This window comes from Watersipora subatra, chromosome 7 (genome assembly GCF_963576615.1).
Source record: "Watersipora subatra chromosome 7, tzWatSuba1.1, whole genome shotgun sequence".
NCBI classification, from domain to species: Eukaryota; Metazoa; Bryozoa; class Gymnolaemata; order Cheilostomatida; family Watersiporidae; genus Watersipora; species Watersipora subatra.
This window is the reverse complement of record NC_088714.1, coordinates 35,668,662-35,685,879: the sequence shown is the minus strand read 5'-3', so window position 1 is coordinate 35,685,879 and position 17,218 is coordinate 35,668,662. Positions and strand designations below refer to the sequence as shown.

The window sequence follows — 17,218 nt, the reverse complement described above, 5'->3', positions numbered from 1 at the left end:
TTCATCGCCTAGGTATCCCAGAGCCAACGGTGCTGCAGAACGAATGGTTAAGACTATAAAGTCCATACTTCAGAAATCTGGAGATTTGTACCTAGGACTTCTAGCTTATCGTACATCGCCGATACATGGAGGAAGATCGCCCGCTGAGTTGCTAATGAACCGTAGTCATCGTACACAGGTTGCTCAAATTCACTATCACACAATCAGCCAGGTAGATCACAAAGCGTTCCAGTTTGTCAATGAGGAATACAAGGTGAAAATGAAAGAGCGACATGACCGATCACAACAGGTTAAAGAGTTGCCTACCCTATGAAAAGGTAGCCCCGTATTTGTACGTGATTTACAACGATATGGACAAGTGAAAGAGGTGTTACCTAACCGCACGTACATAGTATCTGCAGGTAGCGAGATTCGCCAAAACCGAACAGCACTTATTGACTCTCCGCCCAATACTGACAATTCAATACCTGACAATCCGGATTCACACAGTTCTCTGTCAAGTTGTGCCCAAAGTATGGATAGCACGCCTACGACTTCGAGACCTCGTCGTACAATCAGACCGCCACGTCGACTGATTGAAAAATGCTAGGCATCACCAGTCAGTCAGATTACAGCTTTTATATGTTATTCATTTTGTAGCTAGTTGCTTATAGTACTCAGTGCATTTCTCTTGCTAGTCATGTTAGTCATATCACTTTGTTACTCATGTTTGGTTTTACTCATTTCAAAGGCATTATCTGTTTTACTCATTGCTTCAAACATACTTAGGAAAGGAGATGTGCTATATTCGTGTTATGTTACACTGCATTGTGTAATACTAGGAGTTGTGTACCTCCGGGTTTTGTGTTAACGGACGTCAAATAAATATAGACAGTTGCGCTCGTTACAACGGCAATGGCTAATTCTTTATTATCAGTGTTCCCTTGCAGAATAAATAATCTCCTACCATCTAACTAGTAACAACTACACAATCTGCAGTAAAACGCAATATGTATTTTTTCCATCCGACCGCTTCGTTATTTGTTTTAGTGTGAGAGAGGTTTTTCATCATACACGTAGGCACCATGACTACAAGGGTGGTAGATGTCATTCTTAGAAGATCACCAATCAGTTAGGGAGGTCTTGAAATTAGAAGTGACTGCAGCCGCTAACGAGAAGAATATATACGTTTTAAAAAAGGAACAAAAACGCCTTTACGAGCACAAATTTTTGGCCAACCGGCAGAACTTTGCAATAGTAAGCCACGAGGAGAGTTCTGATGATAACTTCCTTACCAGTCATGCAGTAGCGATAGAATTGCCTTTAACATCTACCCAAGACAGTGACAGCGATATAGAGCTGCGATTACCAAAATAACTAGTCAGCGAGCACCATTACACGCTAGTATCCGCTTATCAAGAGTACCAGTTTAATTTTATTGCTAGACAACCGTCATATGGACTAAGCTGTTTATATTTACGTCATCGTTTGTAAAATTTTATTTGTATTTGCAATATTTTATTTGTATACACAAGTTTGTCTTAAATTATAATTTATCTATACACGAAATAAAATATATAATATAATAATGTTTGTTGCAGCGATATCAAGGAGTTGTTGTCGAGGAAGGGGTCTAGGTTGACTGGTTTCTTCTCTGCCAATATTCCTGCCTTGATGAATATTACTACTTGTCTCTAGTTTTCGTAATCGGAGTAGGTTGTTTTATTCTCAATCTGTAGTAACCACAAAAAAGAAAACACATTAATAAGTGCAAAAACGTGCTGTGTTGTAGAAGTGCAAAAACAATAGCTGAAGTATTTAATGAAAGCGATCAGTTTTTAAACAAAAGAATTAACTAATGCAATTAATTATGAAAAGCGTATCTGCACTGCAAATCAAATACACACCATAATGTTCAGATCAGAATCATGATCGTCCTCAACTTCGGTATTAGAGATTGATGGAGTTGATTTCAATGTAAAGAGACTAGGGGAGATTTTTTGCGATGACGAAGCCATGCCGAATAACTTGTGAGAACCTTGAATAATTTTGTAAAGTTTGATGCAATGGCAATAAAACTCGAAGCACCGGCGATGATTTTAAAGAAGTTTTGGAACTCGGCTATGTTTAGTACTTCTGCCTAGCGACTATTTTTGCGATGACGCCATTCTGCATATCTTGTGACAACCTTGAATAATTTTGTAAAGAAATGTGGTGCATTGGCAATGGAGTTAGCTCAAAGCCCAGGCAATGATTTTAAAAATGTTTTGGAACTCAACTACGTTTAGTATTTATATTAAAAACTAGCCTAGCAGCAAGTTTTTAATTTGATGCAGTAGTTATTCTCCCTTGTGATTAAAATAGATCTAATTATTCACGGAATTTAATAATTCGCGGAATTGACTGTTCGCGAATTTTTAGAACCAACGAATATTTTCATCCTGTAGGGTGAGTACAGCACAAAATTCATTAATTGCTCCAGGAATGCAGTATCCTTGTCTCCGATATATCGGTATATATATCGGTATATATTCGTTTCATCTATCAACATTCAGACTGGGTGTAATGGCTTTTTGAAAGACTAGCTTACGGAATATACTGTTGCCTTACGCATTGGTGTAGTATTGATGCATTGGTGTAGTATTGATGCATTGGTGTAGTATTGATGCATTGGTATAGTATTGATGTATTGGTGTAGTATTGATGCATTGGTGTAGTATTGATGCATTGGTGTAGTATTGATGCATTGGTATAGTATTGATGTATTGGTGTAGTATTGATGCATTGGTGTAGTATTGATGCATTGGTATAGTATTGATGCATTGGTGTAGTATTGATGCATTGGTACTGTATTGATGCATTGGTGTAGTATTGATGCATTGGTGTGGTATTGATGCACTGGTGTAGTATTGATGCATTGGTGTAGTATTGATGCATTGATGTGGTATTGATGCATTGGTGTGGTATTGATGCATTGGTGTAGTATTGATGCATTGGTGTAGTATTGATGTATTGGTGTAGTATTGATGCATTGGTGTAGTATTGATGCATTGGTGTAGTATTGATGCATTGGTGTAGTATTGATGCATTGGTGTAGTATTTGATGTATTGGTGTAGTATTGATGCATTAGTGTAGTATTGATGTATTGGTGTATTATTGATGTATTGGTGTAGTATTGATGCATTAGTGTAGTATTGATGCATTGGTGTAGTATTGATGTATTGGTGTAGTATTGATGCATTGGTGTATTATTGATGCATTGGTGTAGTATTGATGCATTGGTGTAGTATTGATGCATTGGTGTAGTATTGATGCATTGGTGTAGTATTGATGTATTGGTGTAGTATTGATGCATTGGTGTATTATTGATGCATTGGTGTAGTATTGATGCATTGGTGTAGTATTGATGCATTGGTGTAGTATTGATGCATTAGTGTAGTTTTGATGCATTGGTGTAGTATTGATGCATTAGTGTAGTTTTAATGCATTAGGAGGATTTGACATTTTTAAATGGTTCCTTGCGGTCAGATGTGAACAAACCTGCACAAATATCTACTCTAATACAAGCTCACCTGGTTTGCACAAACACTTGGTCTGCTTTCCTGTCATTTGACAGCTAGAAGCAGTGGCTCCACAGACAGCGGTGACATTACATTGTGTGTTTTTGGTTTCACATCTGTCTCCCGAGTAGCCTTTTCGACAGAGACATTGAACGGCGTTGTCTCTTAACACTTGACACTTCCCCGCACCACTACATGTCAGATCATAGCATGGATCTCTTTCACACCTCCTTCCTGTATAGAGTCCTGTGCAGCTGTAACAATAATATACACTATCAGATGTTGTAAAATAGGCAGTTAGAATATAATAAAATAATATAATATAATAGGTTGGAGTATAATATGATATAATAGGTTGGAATATAATGTAATAGGTTGGAATATAATATAATAGGTTGAAATATAATATAATATAATAGGTTGGAATATGAATATTTTAGCAAATATTTTCATGCGTTCTTATCAATTTGGAAGGATGTGAAAATAAAACGCATACATCCAAAGCTCTTTAGTTCTAATGTAAAAAGTCATGCAAGGAGATATTCAATCAATGCTATGTTCCCAGTTTTGCGAAAACCGTCTGTACAACTGAGAGAGTTATGCTAAAAAGAGCTGTCATAAATTAAGGTTACATTAGTCATAAATTAAGGTTACATTAGTCATAAACTAAAATTACATTAGTCATAAATTAAGGTTACATTAGTCATAAATTAAGGTTACATCAGTGCTGTTGCAACCGAATTATAATTTATTATGTTAAACACTCGCCTTTTTTAACTTTGAAATGGTATATGAATGATAGCAGCCAGTGAAAACTTAGACATGCACCATAAAAGCAAGCGCACAAAAGAAATTAGAGCCTAGCCTAGAATGTGAGTTTAACAGTAACATAAACCAGCAAACATGCCGCTCTGACATATCCAGGTTGACCTATGACATGAGTGGATGTCACTGAGATAGGTGTATAATAGTGACAGAGTGTTACTAAGGTAGGTATATAATAGTGACAGAGTGTTACTAAGGTAGGTGTGTAATAGTGACAGAGTGTTACTAAGGTAGGTGTATAATAGTGACAGAGTGTTACTAAGGTAGGTGTATAATAGTGACAGAGTATTACTAAGGGAGGTGTATAATAGTGACAGAGTGTTACTAAGGGAGGTGTGTAATAGTGACAGAGTGTTACTAAGGTAGGTGTATAATAGTGACAGAGTGTTACTAAGGTAGGTGTATAATAGTGACAGAGTGTTACTAAGGTAGGTGTATAATAGTGACAGAGTGTTACTAAGGGAGGTGTATAATAGTGACAGAGTGTTACTAAGGGAGGTGTATAATAGTGACAGAGTGTTACTAAGGTAGGTGTATAATAGTGACAGAGTATTACTAAGGGAGGTGTATAATAGTGACAGAGTGTTACTAAGGTAGGTGTATAATAGTGACAGAGTATTACTAAGGTAGGTATATAATAGTGACAGAGTGTTACTAAGGTAAGTGTATAATACTGACAGAGTGTTATTAAGGTAGGTGTGTAATAGTGACAGGGTGTTACTAAGGTAGGTGTGTAGTAGTGACAGAGTGCTACTAAGGTAAGTGTATAATAGTGACAGAGTATTACTAAGGTAGGTGTATAATAGTGACAGAGTGTTACTAAGGTAAGTGTGTAATAGTGACAGAGTGTTATTAAGGTAGGTGTGTAATAGTGACAGAGTGCTACTAAGGTAGGTGTGTAATAGTGGCAGAATGCTACTAAGGTAAGTGTATAATACTGACAGAGTGCTACTAAGGTAGGTGTGTAATAGTGACAGAGTGTTACTAAGGTAAGTGTATAATAGTGACAGAGTCCTAATAAGGTCAAAACTTGCCTCTATAGAATAAATGCTACAGACTTACTAGCATTTAGCTTGCCCCCTGCTGTTAACTTTGCAGATTCCTTTCCCTGAGCAGGTATCTGGGGCGCAGACTGATATTTCACAATGAATTCCGCTGTATCCAGGAAGGCATGTACATATGGGCTTGTTTATGTCACTTTCACAGATGCTGCCATGTTCACAAGGGTCATTTCCTAAAATCATGTTAATACTTGAGATTGCTTTAATGACTGACTGTTAATCATGAGATGAATGAGATGACACTTGATTCATTTACTCTTTAAAAAAAGTTTTTGACTTCTCTAATAACATGAATTTCCTTGTTTGTTTTCGCTATCAAGTCAATAAACCTTGATTTCAATTTAAGGAGCCTCCGACCTTGTTAACAAACACTTTGGCTCTAGTTAGGAGCTGGGGCAGCTATGAAGGGTAACACTTTGGCTTTAGTTAGGAGCTGGGGCAGCTATGAAGGGTAACACTTTGGCTCTAGTTAGGAGCTGGGGCAGCTATGAAGGGTAACACTTTGGCTTAGTTAGGAGCTGGGGCAGATATGAAGGGTAACACTTTGGCTCTAGTTAGGAGCTGGGGCAGCTATGAAGGGTAACACTTTGGCTTTAGTTAGGAGCTGGGGCAGCTATGAAGGGTAACATTTTGGCTCTAGTTAGGAGCTGGGGCAGCTATGAAGGGTAACACTTTGGCTTAGTTAGGAGCTGGAGCAGCTATGAAGGGTAACACTTTGGCTCTAGTTAGGAGCTGGGGCAGCTATGAAGGGTAACACTTTGGCTTAGTTAGGAGCTGGGGCAGCTATGAAGGGTAACACTTTGGCTCTAGTTAGGAGCTGGGGCAGCTATGAAGGGTAACACTTTGGCTCTAGTTAGGAGCTGGGGCAGCTATGAAGGGTAACACTTTGGCTCTAGCTAGGAGCTGGGGCAGTTATGAAGGGTAACACTTTGGCTCTAGTTAGGAGCTGGGGCAGCTATGAAGGGTAACACTTTGGCTCTAGTTAGGAGCTGGGGCAGCTATGAAGGGTAACACTTTGGCTCTAGCTAGGAGCTGGGGCAGTTATGAAGGGTAACACTTTGGCTCTAGTTAGGAGCTGGGGCAGCTATGAAGGGTAACACTTTGGCTCTAGTTAGGAGCTGGGGCAGCTATGAAGGGTAACACTTTAGCTTAGTTAGGAGCTGGGGCAGCTATGAAGGGTAACACTTTGGCTCTAGCTAGGAGCTGGGGCAGTTATGAAGGGTAACACTTTGGCTCTAGTTAGGAGCTGGGGCAGCTATGAAGGGTAACACTTAGGCTCTAGTTAGGAGCTGGGGCAGCTATGAAGGGTAACACTTTGGCTTAGTTAGAAGCTGGGGCAGCTATGAAGGGTAACACTTTGGCTCTAGCTAGGAGCTGGGGCAGTTATGAAGGGTAACACTTTGGCTCTAGTTAGGAGCTGGGGCAGCTATGAAGGGTAACACTTTGGCTCTAGTTAGGAGCTGGGGCAGCTATGAAGGGTTCGCAGAGAAGTTTATTCAAGAAAATTTTTTGTTCACTGAACATTTTTGTTATACTACCACAAATTGGTTAGTGTAGCATACAAATAGTAAACATTGAAAAAGACATCACTGATGTACAATAGAAGCTTTCCCATGTCTGTGGTCAATAATCCGTCAACAAATGAACATTCAAGCAAAATATTATAAAAACTACCAACATTTTTCTAGGACAATGAGATAACATCTGCAACCCAATTGCTATAGAATTATCTTATACTACTCATGATCTTTACGCTCGGGACTTTGAAAGCACCCAATGTAGACGAATAGTCATATGCGCATGCGAACAAAATTGTGGCTAATACTAGACTAGCCTTTTTATGAGAAGTTGTCTCCCCATACTCAAAGTTCTGGTTCAAGTGGTGCACTCAAGCTGTAAATCAAAACTGTAAAAACAGAGCTTGTGATGCAACGCCAAACTAATTTATTATAAACTGAGTAGAAAAAGGGTGTAAAAACTGAAGTATTAATATATATAGCCTGTATATATAAACCTCAATGTTTGTTTGTCTGCTCGCCTGTACATCTGTCTGTCCAGCTATAGCGATAAAGTTTTAAGAATGGGATATCCGCTGCAAACTGGATTTGAACTAACAACCTCCAGTTCTGGAGGAACTTCATTTATTCGACACACAACACTTTCCAACTGGCTGTACCATGGAACAAATTGGGCACATACTTGGAACACGTGCCAATTTTTCATAGCTTCCCGTTAAAAACTGTGGCCAGCGTTATGTGTAAAGACATAAAAAAATCTGTGAAGCCATACCAGAAGAAAAATGCATGCCAACACGTGAAGAAAAATACTTGAACTCATATAGCCAACAAGACTATTGCAATCAATATAGACACTGCAGCTAGTACGGTATGAGTTACACAGAAATAAACACAGTAAATAGAAATAGCGCAGTACACAAACAAACAGCTTCATTTAAAGGTTAGAATGGTAAATGTTGTATATGTTTATAGAAAGTAAATTTACTTTATAAACCCTTTTTTATTATGCGTGCATCGTCGGGCGTTCAGTTAGTATGTAGATCTACTAGATATGTATGTATATACTAAATGGAACAATGTAAACACATTTTATACTCAAATGCCTAAACGCTACCATCACTGCTCACGATTTCAATCTTATAAAAATTTCCCTGATAACTAACACTTTCAATTTTCACTGTTTTTTTAGAAAGTTGTATCTATTTTTCAAAGCTGCAGAAGACTATATATGTGAACCCTAATCTAAAAGTGAATGAACATAAAGAATTAAACCTGAAGACTCGGGAAGTTTTTGTTGCTAAAAGGTGCGGGCAATCCGCTGTTCAGATTCCCACTTGTATGTAGTATGAGCATCTTAATAAAATCTCTCATGTTTAAACCGCTGATGTTCTCTTAATCACCTATTCAACATGACAAACAGAAAAATGACCTCCGCTGAGATTATAAACAATATACAAATTGTTTCCATAGTAATAACCTTATGACCTTGTGCTCCTTTAGACTGCAGGCTCTAATTGTAGTTGCTAAATTTTTATGCTCATGAGTAGTTAGTTTTTGACATATCTTTAGTTTTTGACTGTATAGACCGTAGCAATGCACCTGAGTACCTGAGTACCAGAGTACCTGAGTACCTGAGTACCTGAGTACCTGAGTACCTGAGTACCTGAGTACCTGAGTACCTGAGTACCTGAGTACCTGAGTACCAGAGTACCAGAGTACCTGAGTACCTGAGTACCTGAGTGTTGCACTGTAATATTTGTTTGTTACTATTATACAGTATCTTATTGCAGATGCTACCGGATATGACTAATACAATCTGCATCATGGTCAGATTGCTTATTCTTCGGCTATCCGCTGCAGCAGACCGAAGGTGCCAGTGTGTCTGAACCTGTTCTCGCCCCTGGATTACATCGTACATACATATGATATAATATACAATAGTACATACGTACTGTTGCGAGAGTGACTCTAGTAATGCAAAAACTAGTGTTCTTTTATATCTTTTACAAAGAGTTTTATGGAAATGGTACAAATCAATGATAATCATACTCCCTCAAACGTCAGCCGGCCTGAAAAAGTCAGCACTGTGGGTGCTCCTACTCTGGTGTCCAGTGAAAAATCAGCTACGAAGCAAACAGAAGTGTGAGAAATCTATCTTGAACATTGCAAAATAAATTGGCACTTCTTGATAAAGATAGCTTAAATCGACGAAACGACAGAGTGTCCCGGTGTTTATATCCTGTCTATTCCTTGGTGCAGAAAGAACTTCAAAGATACCAGATTGATATTGCAGCACTTGGCGAGACTGATCTAGTGCTCACAAGGAGTTTGGTAGACAGTGGCTAAACATTCTATTGAAGTAGGAGAGAAGAGCATGAATATAAAGAGCCAGGAGTTGGCTTCTCTACCAGAAATGACATTTTCAAAAATGAAGCAAGATCGAATCGCAGTGATTGTGATTCTGACTCTGTGCCTGCCACCTTCATAGGAATGCATAAGTGTCGACCAAAGCATCTATGCTCCAATATGACAAATTCTGATGAAACTAAGGAGGACTTTTACCATCGGTTAAGACGTATGACAAAAAGCAATCCTGGCACAGATAAGCTGCTCAACGCAAGCGACCTTAATGCAAGGGTTGGATCTGATCAGCAGAATTGGCAGAGTTATCAGATATTAAGGTCAAGGAGGATGTAACACTAGAAATAAACTTCTTCTTGCTTATGGCTCCGAGCATAATCTCATCATTCTGACACCATCTTTAAACACCAGGGTCATCATAAGACGACATGCATGCATCCAAGGTCCAAGCATCGGCACCTACTAGACTGTGATTACAAAACAAGGGCATCGAAGAAATGCTTCGGACACCTGCATCTACAGAGGAGCAGACTGAAAAATAAGTAGAGGAGAAAAATAAGTAAAAAATTGATGAAGAAAAAGTAATAGGGAAGATCACTGAATGATGGAAGAATATGAAGAGTCTGGCTTGTAACGCAGTGGATGAGATACTGGACAGACCAAGATTGGCTCAGAGAAAGAGATGTAAAGCTAAACAAGCGGCTTGAAGAAAAAAGGTTGCACGAAGTCGGTATTTGTCTCGTTGCACCAGAACAGAGAAGGCGAAGCTTTTAACAGTGAGGAACAAACTCTAGCGATACACCAGAGAGCTAAAATCACATTGGTTTGAGAAAAAAAGCAAAACATCTCAGTCTGCTGCTGATTTCACCAATATGAAGGTCTCAGAGTCATATATGGGACAGAGAAGTGGGCAACAGTCTGGGTAAGAACACTTGATGAATAAACAGTCCTACAGGACAAGAAACAGATTCTGGATCACTTCACCGAGCATTTCAATGAGCTCTTAAATACCCCGAGAATGCCAGAGCAGTTGTGCTTTAGATTGCTTTGTGTAAAGACCAATCATGAATGATCAGGATGAACTACCAGATGAAGCGGAAGTCATATCTGCAGTCACCATAACAAAAGAAAGTAGAGCATTTGGATGATCCCAACAGATGTATGGAAATATGATGGTCAGCGGCTATTAGAGACAGAATTCAAACTGATTAGGGATATATGAGAGAAGGAAGAAATGCTACAGGGCTGGAGAAACGCTAACACCATACCTATATTTAAAAAAGGAGATGATCGTAAAAACTGTAGGAACTATCGAGGCATTTCTCTCCTGTCAATTTCTGTAAAGATTATGACCCGCGTACTACTCAACGTGATCAATGAAGTGATATCACTAGATGTACTGTCTGAGACACAGTGTGGCTTTCACGAGGAGCGCTGCACAATGTATATGGTGCTCAGCCTCTATCAAGTACTCGACAAATGTCGAGAACAAAACATGCCTTTGCTCGCTGTTTTTATTGACTTCATCAAGGCCTTTGATACGGTCTCAAAACAAGGTCTCTGGATAGTTAGGAGGAAGTTAGACCACACTGACAAAGCGATAAGCCTCGAGTTGATAGCTGAAGGAACTAAATGCAAATAAATGGCAAGAGAAGACAGAAAACAGAGATACATGGAAATCAGTGATAAAGCCTGAACCATGAGACAGTCACTGTCGAAACGACCGACTGTGAGAGAGAGAGAGAGAGAGAGAGAGAGAGAGAGAGAGAGAGAGAGAGAGAGAGAGAGAGAGAGAGAGAGAGAGAGAGAGACCCTATTACCCTATTACAGGTATAACCCTAGTTTGCTCTCTCTTGTATGCTCTATACGAATACTGTACTCTATTGTAGCCTAGCAGTATGTGAGTGAGAAAATATAGGCTGTTTAAGGCACAGTACTTTATTGTAAATTACCCTACTGTACAGTACTCAATCGCCAATGTCCAGACTTTTCAATGTCTGTACATGGCCCGGTATTAGTCTGTAGTAAGCTGTCTGTACATGGCCCAGTATTAGTCTGTAGTAAGCTGTCTGTACATGGCCCAGTATTAGTCTGTAGTAAGCTGTCTGTACATGGCCCGGTATTAGACTGTAGTAAGCTGTGAAGAACTAATCAAACTTTGCACACATGTTTAAGATTAAGTGTATTAATTTGATTATCTGATTACTTCCTGTTAACTTTATAAAGCAAACCTGTTGAACTGTCTGTATTAAATATAAATTTGTTCCAAATGGCCTTACCTTGGCATCGATCAAATTGACATTTGTGTCCGCTGAATCCATTAACACACCGACATTCAGGGCTTCCTGTTGCGGTTACCTCACACTTTCCACCATTAATGCATAGTTGAGCTGAAATTAATTGATGGAAGAACGGGTTTACACCAGTGAAAAGCTGAAGGAATAAAATAAAAACTATGATGAGTTGGCACACTTATGAATTTCATACAACAGCTAACAAAAATTGAAGAATTTGGCTTGAAAGTGAATTGTAAAGCATAGCCTAGCTTCTATACTGTATGAGGACAGTAGTGACATAGCCTAGCTTCTATACTGTATGAGGGCAGTAGTGACATAGCCTAGCTTCTATACTGTATGAGGGCAGTAGTGACATAGCCTAGCTTCTATACTGTATGAGGAGAGTAGTGACAAGGCCTAGCTTCTATACTGTATGAGGACAGTAGTGACATAGCCTAGCTTCTATACTGTATGAGGACAGTAGTGACATAGCCTAGCTTCTATACTGTATGAGGGCAGTAGTGACATAGCCTAGCTTCTATACTGTATGAGGGCAGTAGTGACATAGCCTAGCTTCTATACTGTATGAGGAGAGTAGTGACAAGGCCTAGCTTCTATACTGTATGAGGACAGTAGTGACATAGCCTAGCTTCTATACTGTATGAGGACAGTAGTGACATAGCCTAGCTTCTATACTGTATGAGGGCAGTAGTGACATAGCCTAGCTTCTATACTGTATGAGGACAGTAATGACATAGCCTAGCTTCTATACTGTATGAGGAGAGTAGTGACATAGCCTAGCTTCTATACTGTATGAGGACAGTAGTGACATAGCCTAGCTTCTATACTGTATGAGGACAGTAGTGACATAGCCTAGCTTCTATACTGTATGAGGACAGTAGTGACATAGCCTAGCTTCTATACTGTATGAGGACAGTAGTGACATAGCCTAGCTTCTATACTGTATGAGGGCAGTAGTGACATAGCCTAGCTTCTATACTGTATGAGGACAGTAATGACATAGCCTAGCTTCTATACTGTATGAGGAGAGTAGTGACATAGCCTAGCTTCTATACTGTATGAGGACAGTAGTGACATAGCCTAGCTTCTATACTGTATGAGGACAGTAGTGACATAGCCTAGCTTCTATACTGTATGAGGGCAGTAGTGACATAGCCTAGCTTCTATACTGTATGAGGACAGTAGTGACATAGCCTAGCTTCTATACTGTATGAGGAGAGTAGTGACAAGGCCTAGCTTCTATACTGTATGAGGACAGTAGTGACATAGCCTAGCTTCTATACTGTATGAGGACAGTAGTGACATAGCCTAGCTTCTATACTGTATGAGGGCAGTAGTGACATAGCCTAGCTTCTATACTGTATGAGGACAGTAATGACATAGCCTAGCTTCTATACTGTATGAGGAGAGTAGTGACATAGCCTAGCTTCTATACTGTATGAGGACAGTAGTGACATAGCCTAGCTTCTATACTGTATGAGGACAGTAGTGACATAGCCTAGCTTCTATACTGTATGAGGACAGTAGTGACATAGCCTAGCTTCTATACTGTATGAGGGCAGTAGTGACATAGCCTAGCTTCTATACTGTATGAGGGCAGTAGTGACATAGCCTAGCTTCTATACTGTATGAGGACAGTAGTGACATAGCCTAGCTTCTATACTGTATGAGGACAGTAGTGACATAGCCTAGCTTCTATACTGTATGAGGAGAGTAGTGACATAGCCTAGCTTCTATACTGTATGAGGGCAGTAGTGACATAGCCTAGCTTCTATACTGTATGAGGACAGTAGTGACATAGCCTAGCTTCTATACTGTATGAGGACAGTAATGACATAGCCTAGCTTCTATACTGTATGAGGAGAGTAGTGACATAGCCTAGCTTCTATACTGTATGAGGGCAGTAGTGACATAGCCTAGCTTCTATACTGTATGAGGACAGTAGTGACATAGCCTAGCTTCTATACTGTATGAGGACAGTAGTGACATAGCCTAGCTTCTATACTGTATGAGGACAGTAGTGACATAGCCTAGCTTCTATACTGTATGAGGAGAGTAGTGACATAGCCTAGCTTCTATACTGTATGAGGAGAGTAGTGACATAGCCTAGCTTCTATACTGTATGAGGACAGTAGTGACATAGCCTAGCTTCTATACTGTATGAGGACAGTAGTGACATAGCCTAGCTTCTATACTGTATGAGGAGAGTAGTGACAAGGCTACCAACATACAATTACTTATGCATTATATCTTTTGATTCCAAGGCTAATCTTTCTGACAGGAGTTCATAGCAAAGAAAAGAGCGAGTTAATAGACTCCCGTATTACTTGAGCATGATGATATGGTGCACTGAGGGCCGCTATATCCCGGCAAGCAGTTACATTTGTAGCCTTGCGCGGTGCTCACCGCTACACAGGTACCTCGACCACTGCAAGTTGAATTGTCACATTTCCTCCTCTCACACCTCAAGCCAAACCACTCATTGCTGTCACATTCTGCGAGCAAAACAGAATGTCAGTTTGATAATTTATGATGTTCTAACAAACGGGAGAGATGGTAGACAATAGTTACCTCATATAATATTCTAGCATCACGTTTGTCTGTCTGACTCATTGACATAGCTGCTATTATTATCTGTTCATTTAGCTTTTGCTAATAGCTAAAGTATTGTAGCTATATAGCTGATGACGAGGTCATCATCATTCTTTAAAAATTTGTATTGTTCCTTTCTTCTCCAAAAGGTGGTTAGCTAGAAAGCCGGAGACATTTCAGCAACAACAAGTTAGGTTTACCCCTTAAGTCCTATCAAAAGTAAAGACATTACAATCTGGAAAAACTACATTAATACTGCATAAAATATACAAGATGAAATTGAAAGGTTAAGGTCAAAGGTTAAGTCAAGGAAAAGACAAACCAAGACCAAGAAGTATAAAATATAAAAATGTCCAAACATAAAATGGCATTCTCTTTTTTGACAGTGCTAACATATGACCTATTAATTAATTGGCATTATTCAATTGCTTACTAAAATCAGCAATTTTAATAACGGACAAGAAATAAGCTCGGAATTCAGCAAGTCTGACATGGTAGTAAGAGTCAGTATAATAATGCTAATTTCCGCTAATTACCGTAATTTGAATCTTTACAGTATCTGTTTATGTTATTTCAATAGAAGAGGGCTGTTCTTACCACAATAGCATGAGGTTCTATCAGCCGACAGCTTTTTCTGTCCATGGACGCAGGCTGGTGCAACTACAAACAATAAACACTCGCCATCAGGACATCTACATCTAGAGCTGTGTGTCATTGGCAAATTGATATTATATGGAAGCTTTGAGTAAAATCACAATGAACTGACTGTTTTGGTGATCACCTCTCCAAAAAGCAGGCACTTCAAACAAAGACTTCACTAGCCAGGTTCAAAGTCTGATCTAGCAAAATATTTTTTACTTAAAATAATGTCACAAATCCCAATTAAGTGAGAGAGTACAGAGACATTCTGAGTTTTGTGATTTACATAAATGGTTCTAAATGATTCCGAAAATTCTAGAGCTTTCTAGCAGATTCTGGAATCTTCTAGACAGTTTAGAAGGCAGAATAGGTTTGGAATCACAACTACTTGACACATTAAGTACTCACTAACTAACTTACTAGTATTAATGACTGCCCTGTGTCGTCAGAAGAATCACATCTAGAATCTTCTAGAAGGTTGTAGAAGCGATTCTTTTGAAGATGCAAGACAGTCATTAATATTTGTAAGTTAGTGAATAGTTAATGTGTCAAGTAATAGTGATTCTATATCTATTTTACATGCTCGTAACACCTGACTGTACTCAAAGTCAGGCTGTAAAGAGGCCATTTGAAAGTTGTCAGAAACATCCTGAATTTCAAGCAGTCCTGTGTGACACATTCTCATGACGGAAAAGCAAACAAGGCCTTTTAGCTGAAGCATATTTTCTTCTCAAGAAAGCTTTTGATTTATATCGAATTGTAAATGCTTTGTAACCAATAATAAGAAATCGATAAATTAAAGTTTTATTATTTACAGATGGGACCCTTGCCATCACTAGTACCGATTGATATTGAGGTTCAAATTCAAAAAGTTAGTAGTCAATTACTTAAGAATTTTTTAAAGAAGATAAAATCTTCTACAGAGGTCATCTGTCGTAAAAAATAGCTGTGAAAAGATAATTCCTAATTTACCTATGCATGGTGAGTCTTGGCATTTGTCTCCAGACCATCCTAGTGTACAGACACAGTATGGCTTGGTCGTACTTCTGTCAATATCACACACCCCAGTTCCACAGTCATATCCTAAAACACCCTTTTATCAGATGAAGTTCCTATTTTTAAAGTAAAAAAATCCCATGCATTGTTTATGCATTTATTTATGGCTCACCTCGGTTCATAAAGCCCTTGAATATTTATTGAAAGAGCTAGATAAATCTTTTAACGAATTCACAACCATGCATGCAATGAGTCATCAATGAGCTTGTAATGAGTCAACTTAGCCTTTTTGAGTTTTATAATTATGTTTTCATTTACTGGAAGGAGCTTGCTTGTGTTTTACATTCTTGCATTTAGCTGAGCTAATGAGAGTCATGGGTCTGGTACGTTTAAATAGATACAACCTCATTTTAGAAATAACTCTATTACTATACACTTTGCAAGTAGCAATATACATACTTACAAGCATTTGCAGTTACTTACTAATAACATGCGAGTCATATAATTTGTCCAATAAAAATAAATTTAAGAGCAGTTTAGACTTGCTGACCGACATGCAGAAGATGCTGACAGACATGCAGAAGATGCTGACAGACATGTAGAATATGCTGACAGACATGTAAAAGACGCTGGCAGACATGTAAAAGAAGCTGGCAGACATGCAGAAGATGCTGACAGACATGTAAAAGATGCTGGCAGACATGCAGAAGATGCTGACAGACATGCAGAAAATGCTGACAGACATGCAGAATATGCTGACAGACATGTAAAAGATGCTGACAGACATGTAGAAGATGCTGACAAATATGTAGATGCTGACAGACATGCAGAAAATGCTGACAGACATGTAGAATATGTTGAAAGACATGTAAAAGACGCTGACAGACATGTAAATGCTGACGGACATGCAAAAAAAGCTGACAAGCATGCAGAAGATGCTGACAGACATGTAAAAGAAGCTGGCAGACATGTAAAAAATGCTAGCCAACATGTAGATGCTGACGGACATGCAAAAGAAGCTGACAGGCATGCAGAAGATGCTGACAGACATGTAAAAGATGCTGACAGACACGCAGGAAATGCTGACAGACATGCAGAAGATGCTGACAGACATGCAGAGTATGCTCACAGCTAATTCAAGCTCAAACAAGCTGTTAGATTTTTGACTTCAATTGAAGATACCAGAACAACTCATGAAAACCAGGCCTATTCTTGACATGCCTCTGCTGGTAAACTGTTCTAATGGCGCTTAGTAACATTGTGTAAACCATAACTTGTCTTTATATATAGTAACAATGTGTAAACCATAACTTGTCTTTATATATAGTAACAATGTGAAAACCATAACTTGTTTTTATATATAGTAACAATGTGTAAACCATAACTTGTC

The 17,218-nt window shown here is 38.9% G+C and overlaps 1 protein-coding gene across 1 annotated transcript; it reads left to right on the top strand.

The window, feature by feature from the left end:
* The first annotated feature begins 9,469 nt into the window (after positions 1-9,469).
* Positions 9,470-16,963, top strand: LOC137400716 (tropomyosin alpha-3 chain-like). Its single transcript, XM_068087049.1, has 3 exons — positions 9,470-9,580; positions 10,719-10,860; positions 16,359-16,963. The coding sequence occupies exons 1-3, from the start codon at positions 9,470-9,472 to the stop codon at positions 16,961-16,963; spliced, it is 858 nt and encodes a 285-aa protein (XP_067943150.1).
* The last annotated feature ends 255 nt before the right edge of the window (positions 16,964-17,218 follow it).

What these genes read in the sequence shown, in the direction of transcription:
- LOC137400716 (XM_068087049.1), top strand. Translation starts at nt 9,470, where the DNA reads ATGACAAATTCTGATGAAACTAAGGAGGACTTTTACCATCGGTTAAGA. An exon ending in CAAGCGACCTTAATGCAAGG is followed by an intron (nt 9,581 to 10,718) that starts GTTGGATCTGAT and finishes TCTGAGACACAG; the next exon opens with TGTGGCTTTCACGAGGAGCG. An exon ending in TGATACGGTCTCAAAACAAG is followed by an intron (nt 10,861 to 16,358) that starts GTCTCTGGATAG and finishes AATAAATTTAAG; the next exon opens with AGCAGTTTAGACTTGCTGAC.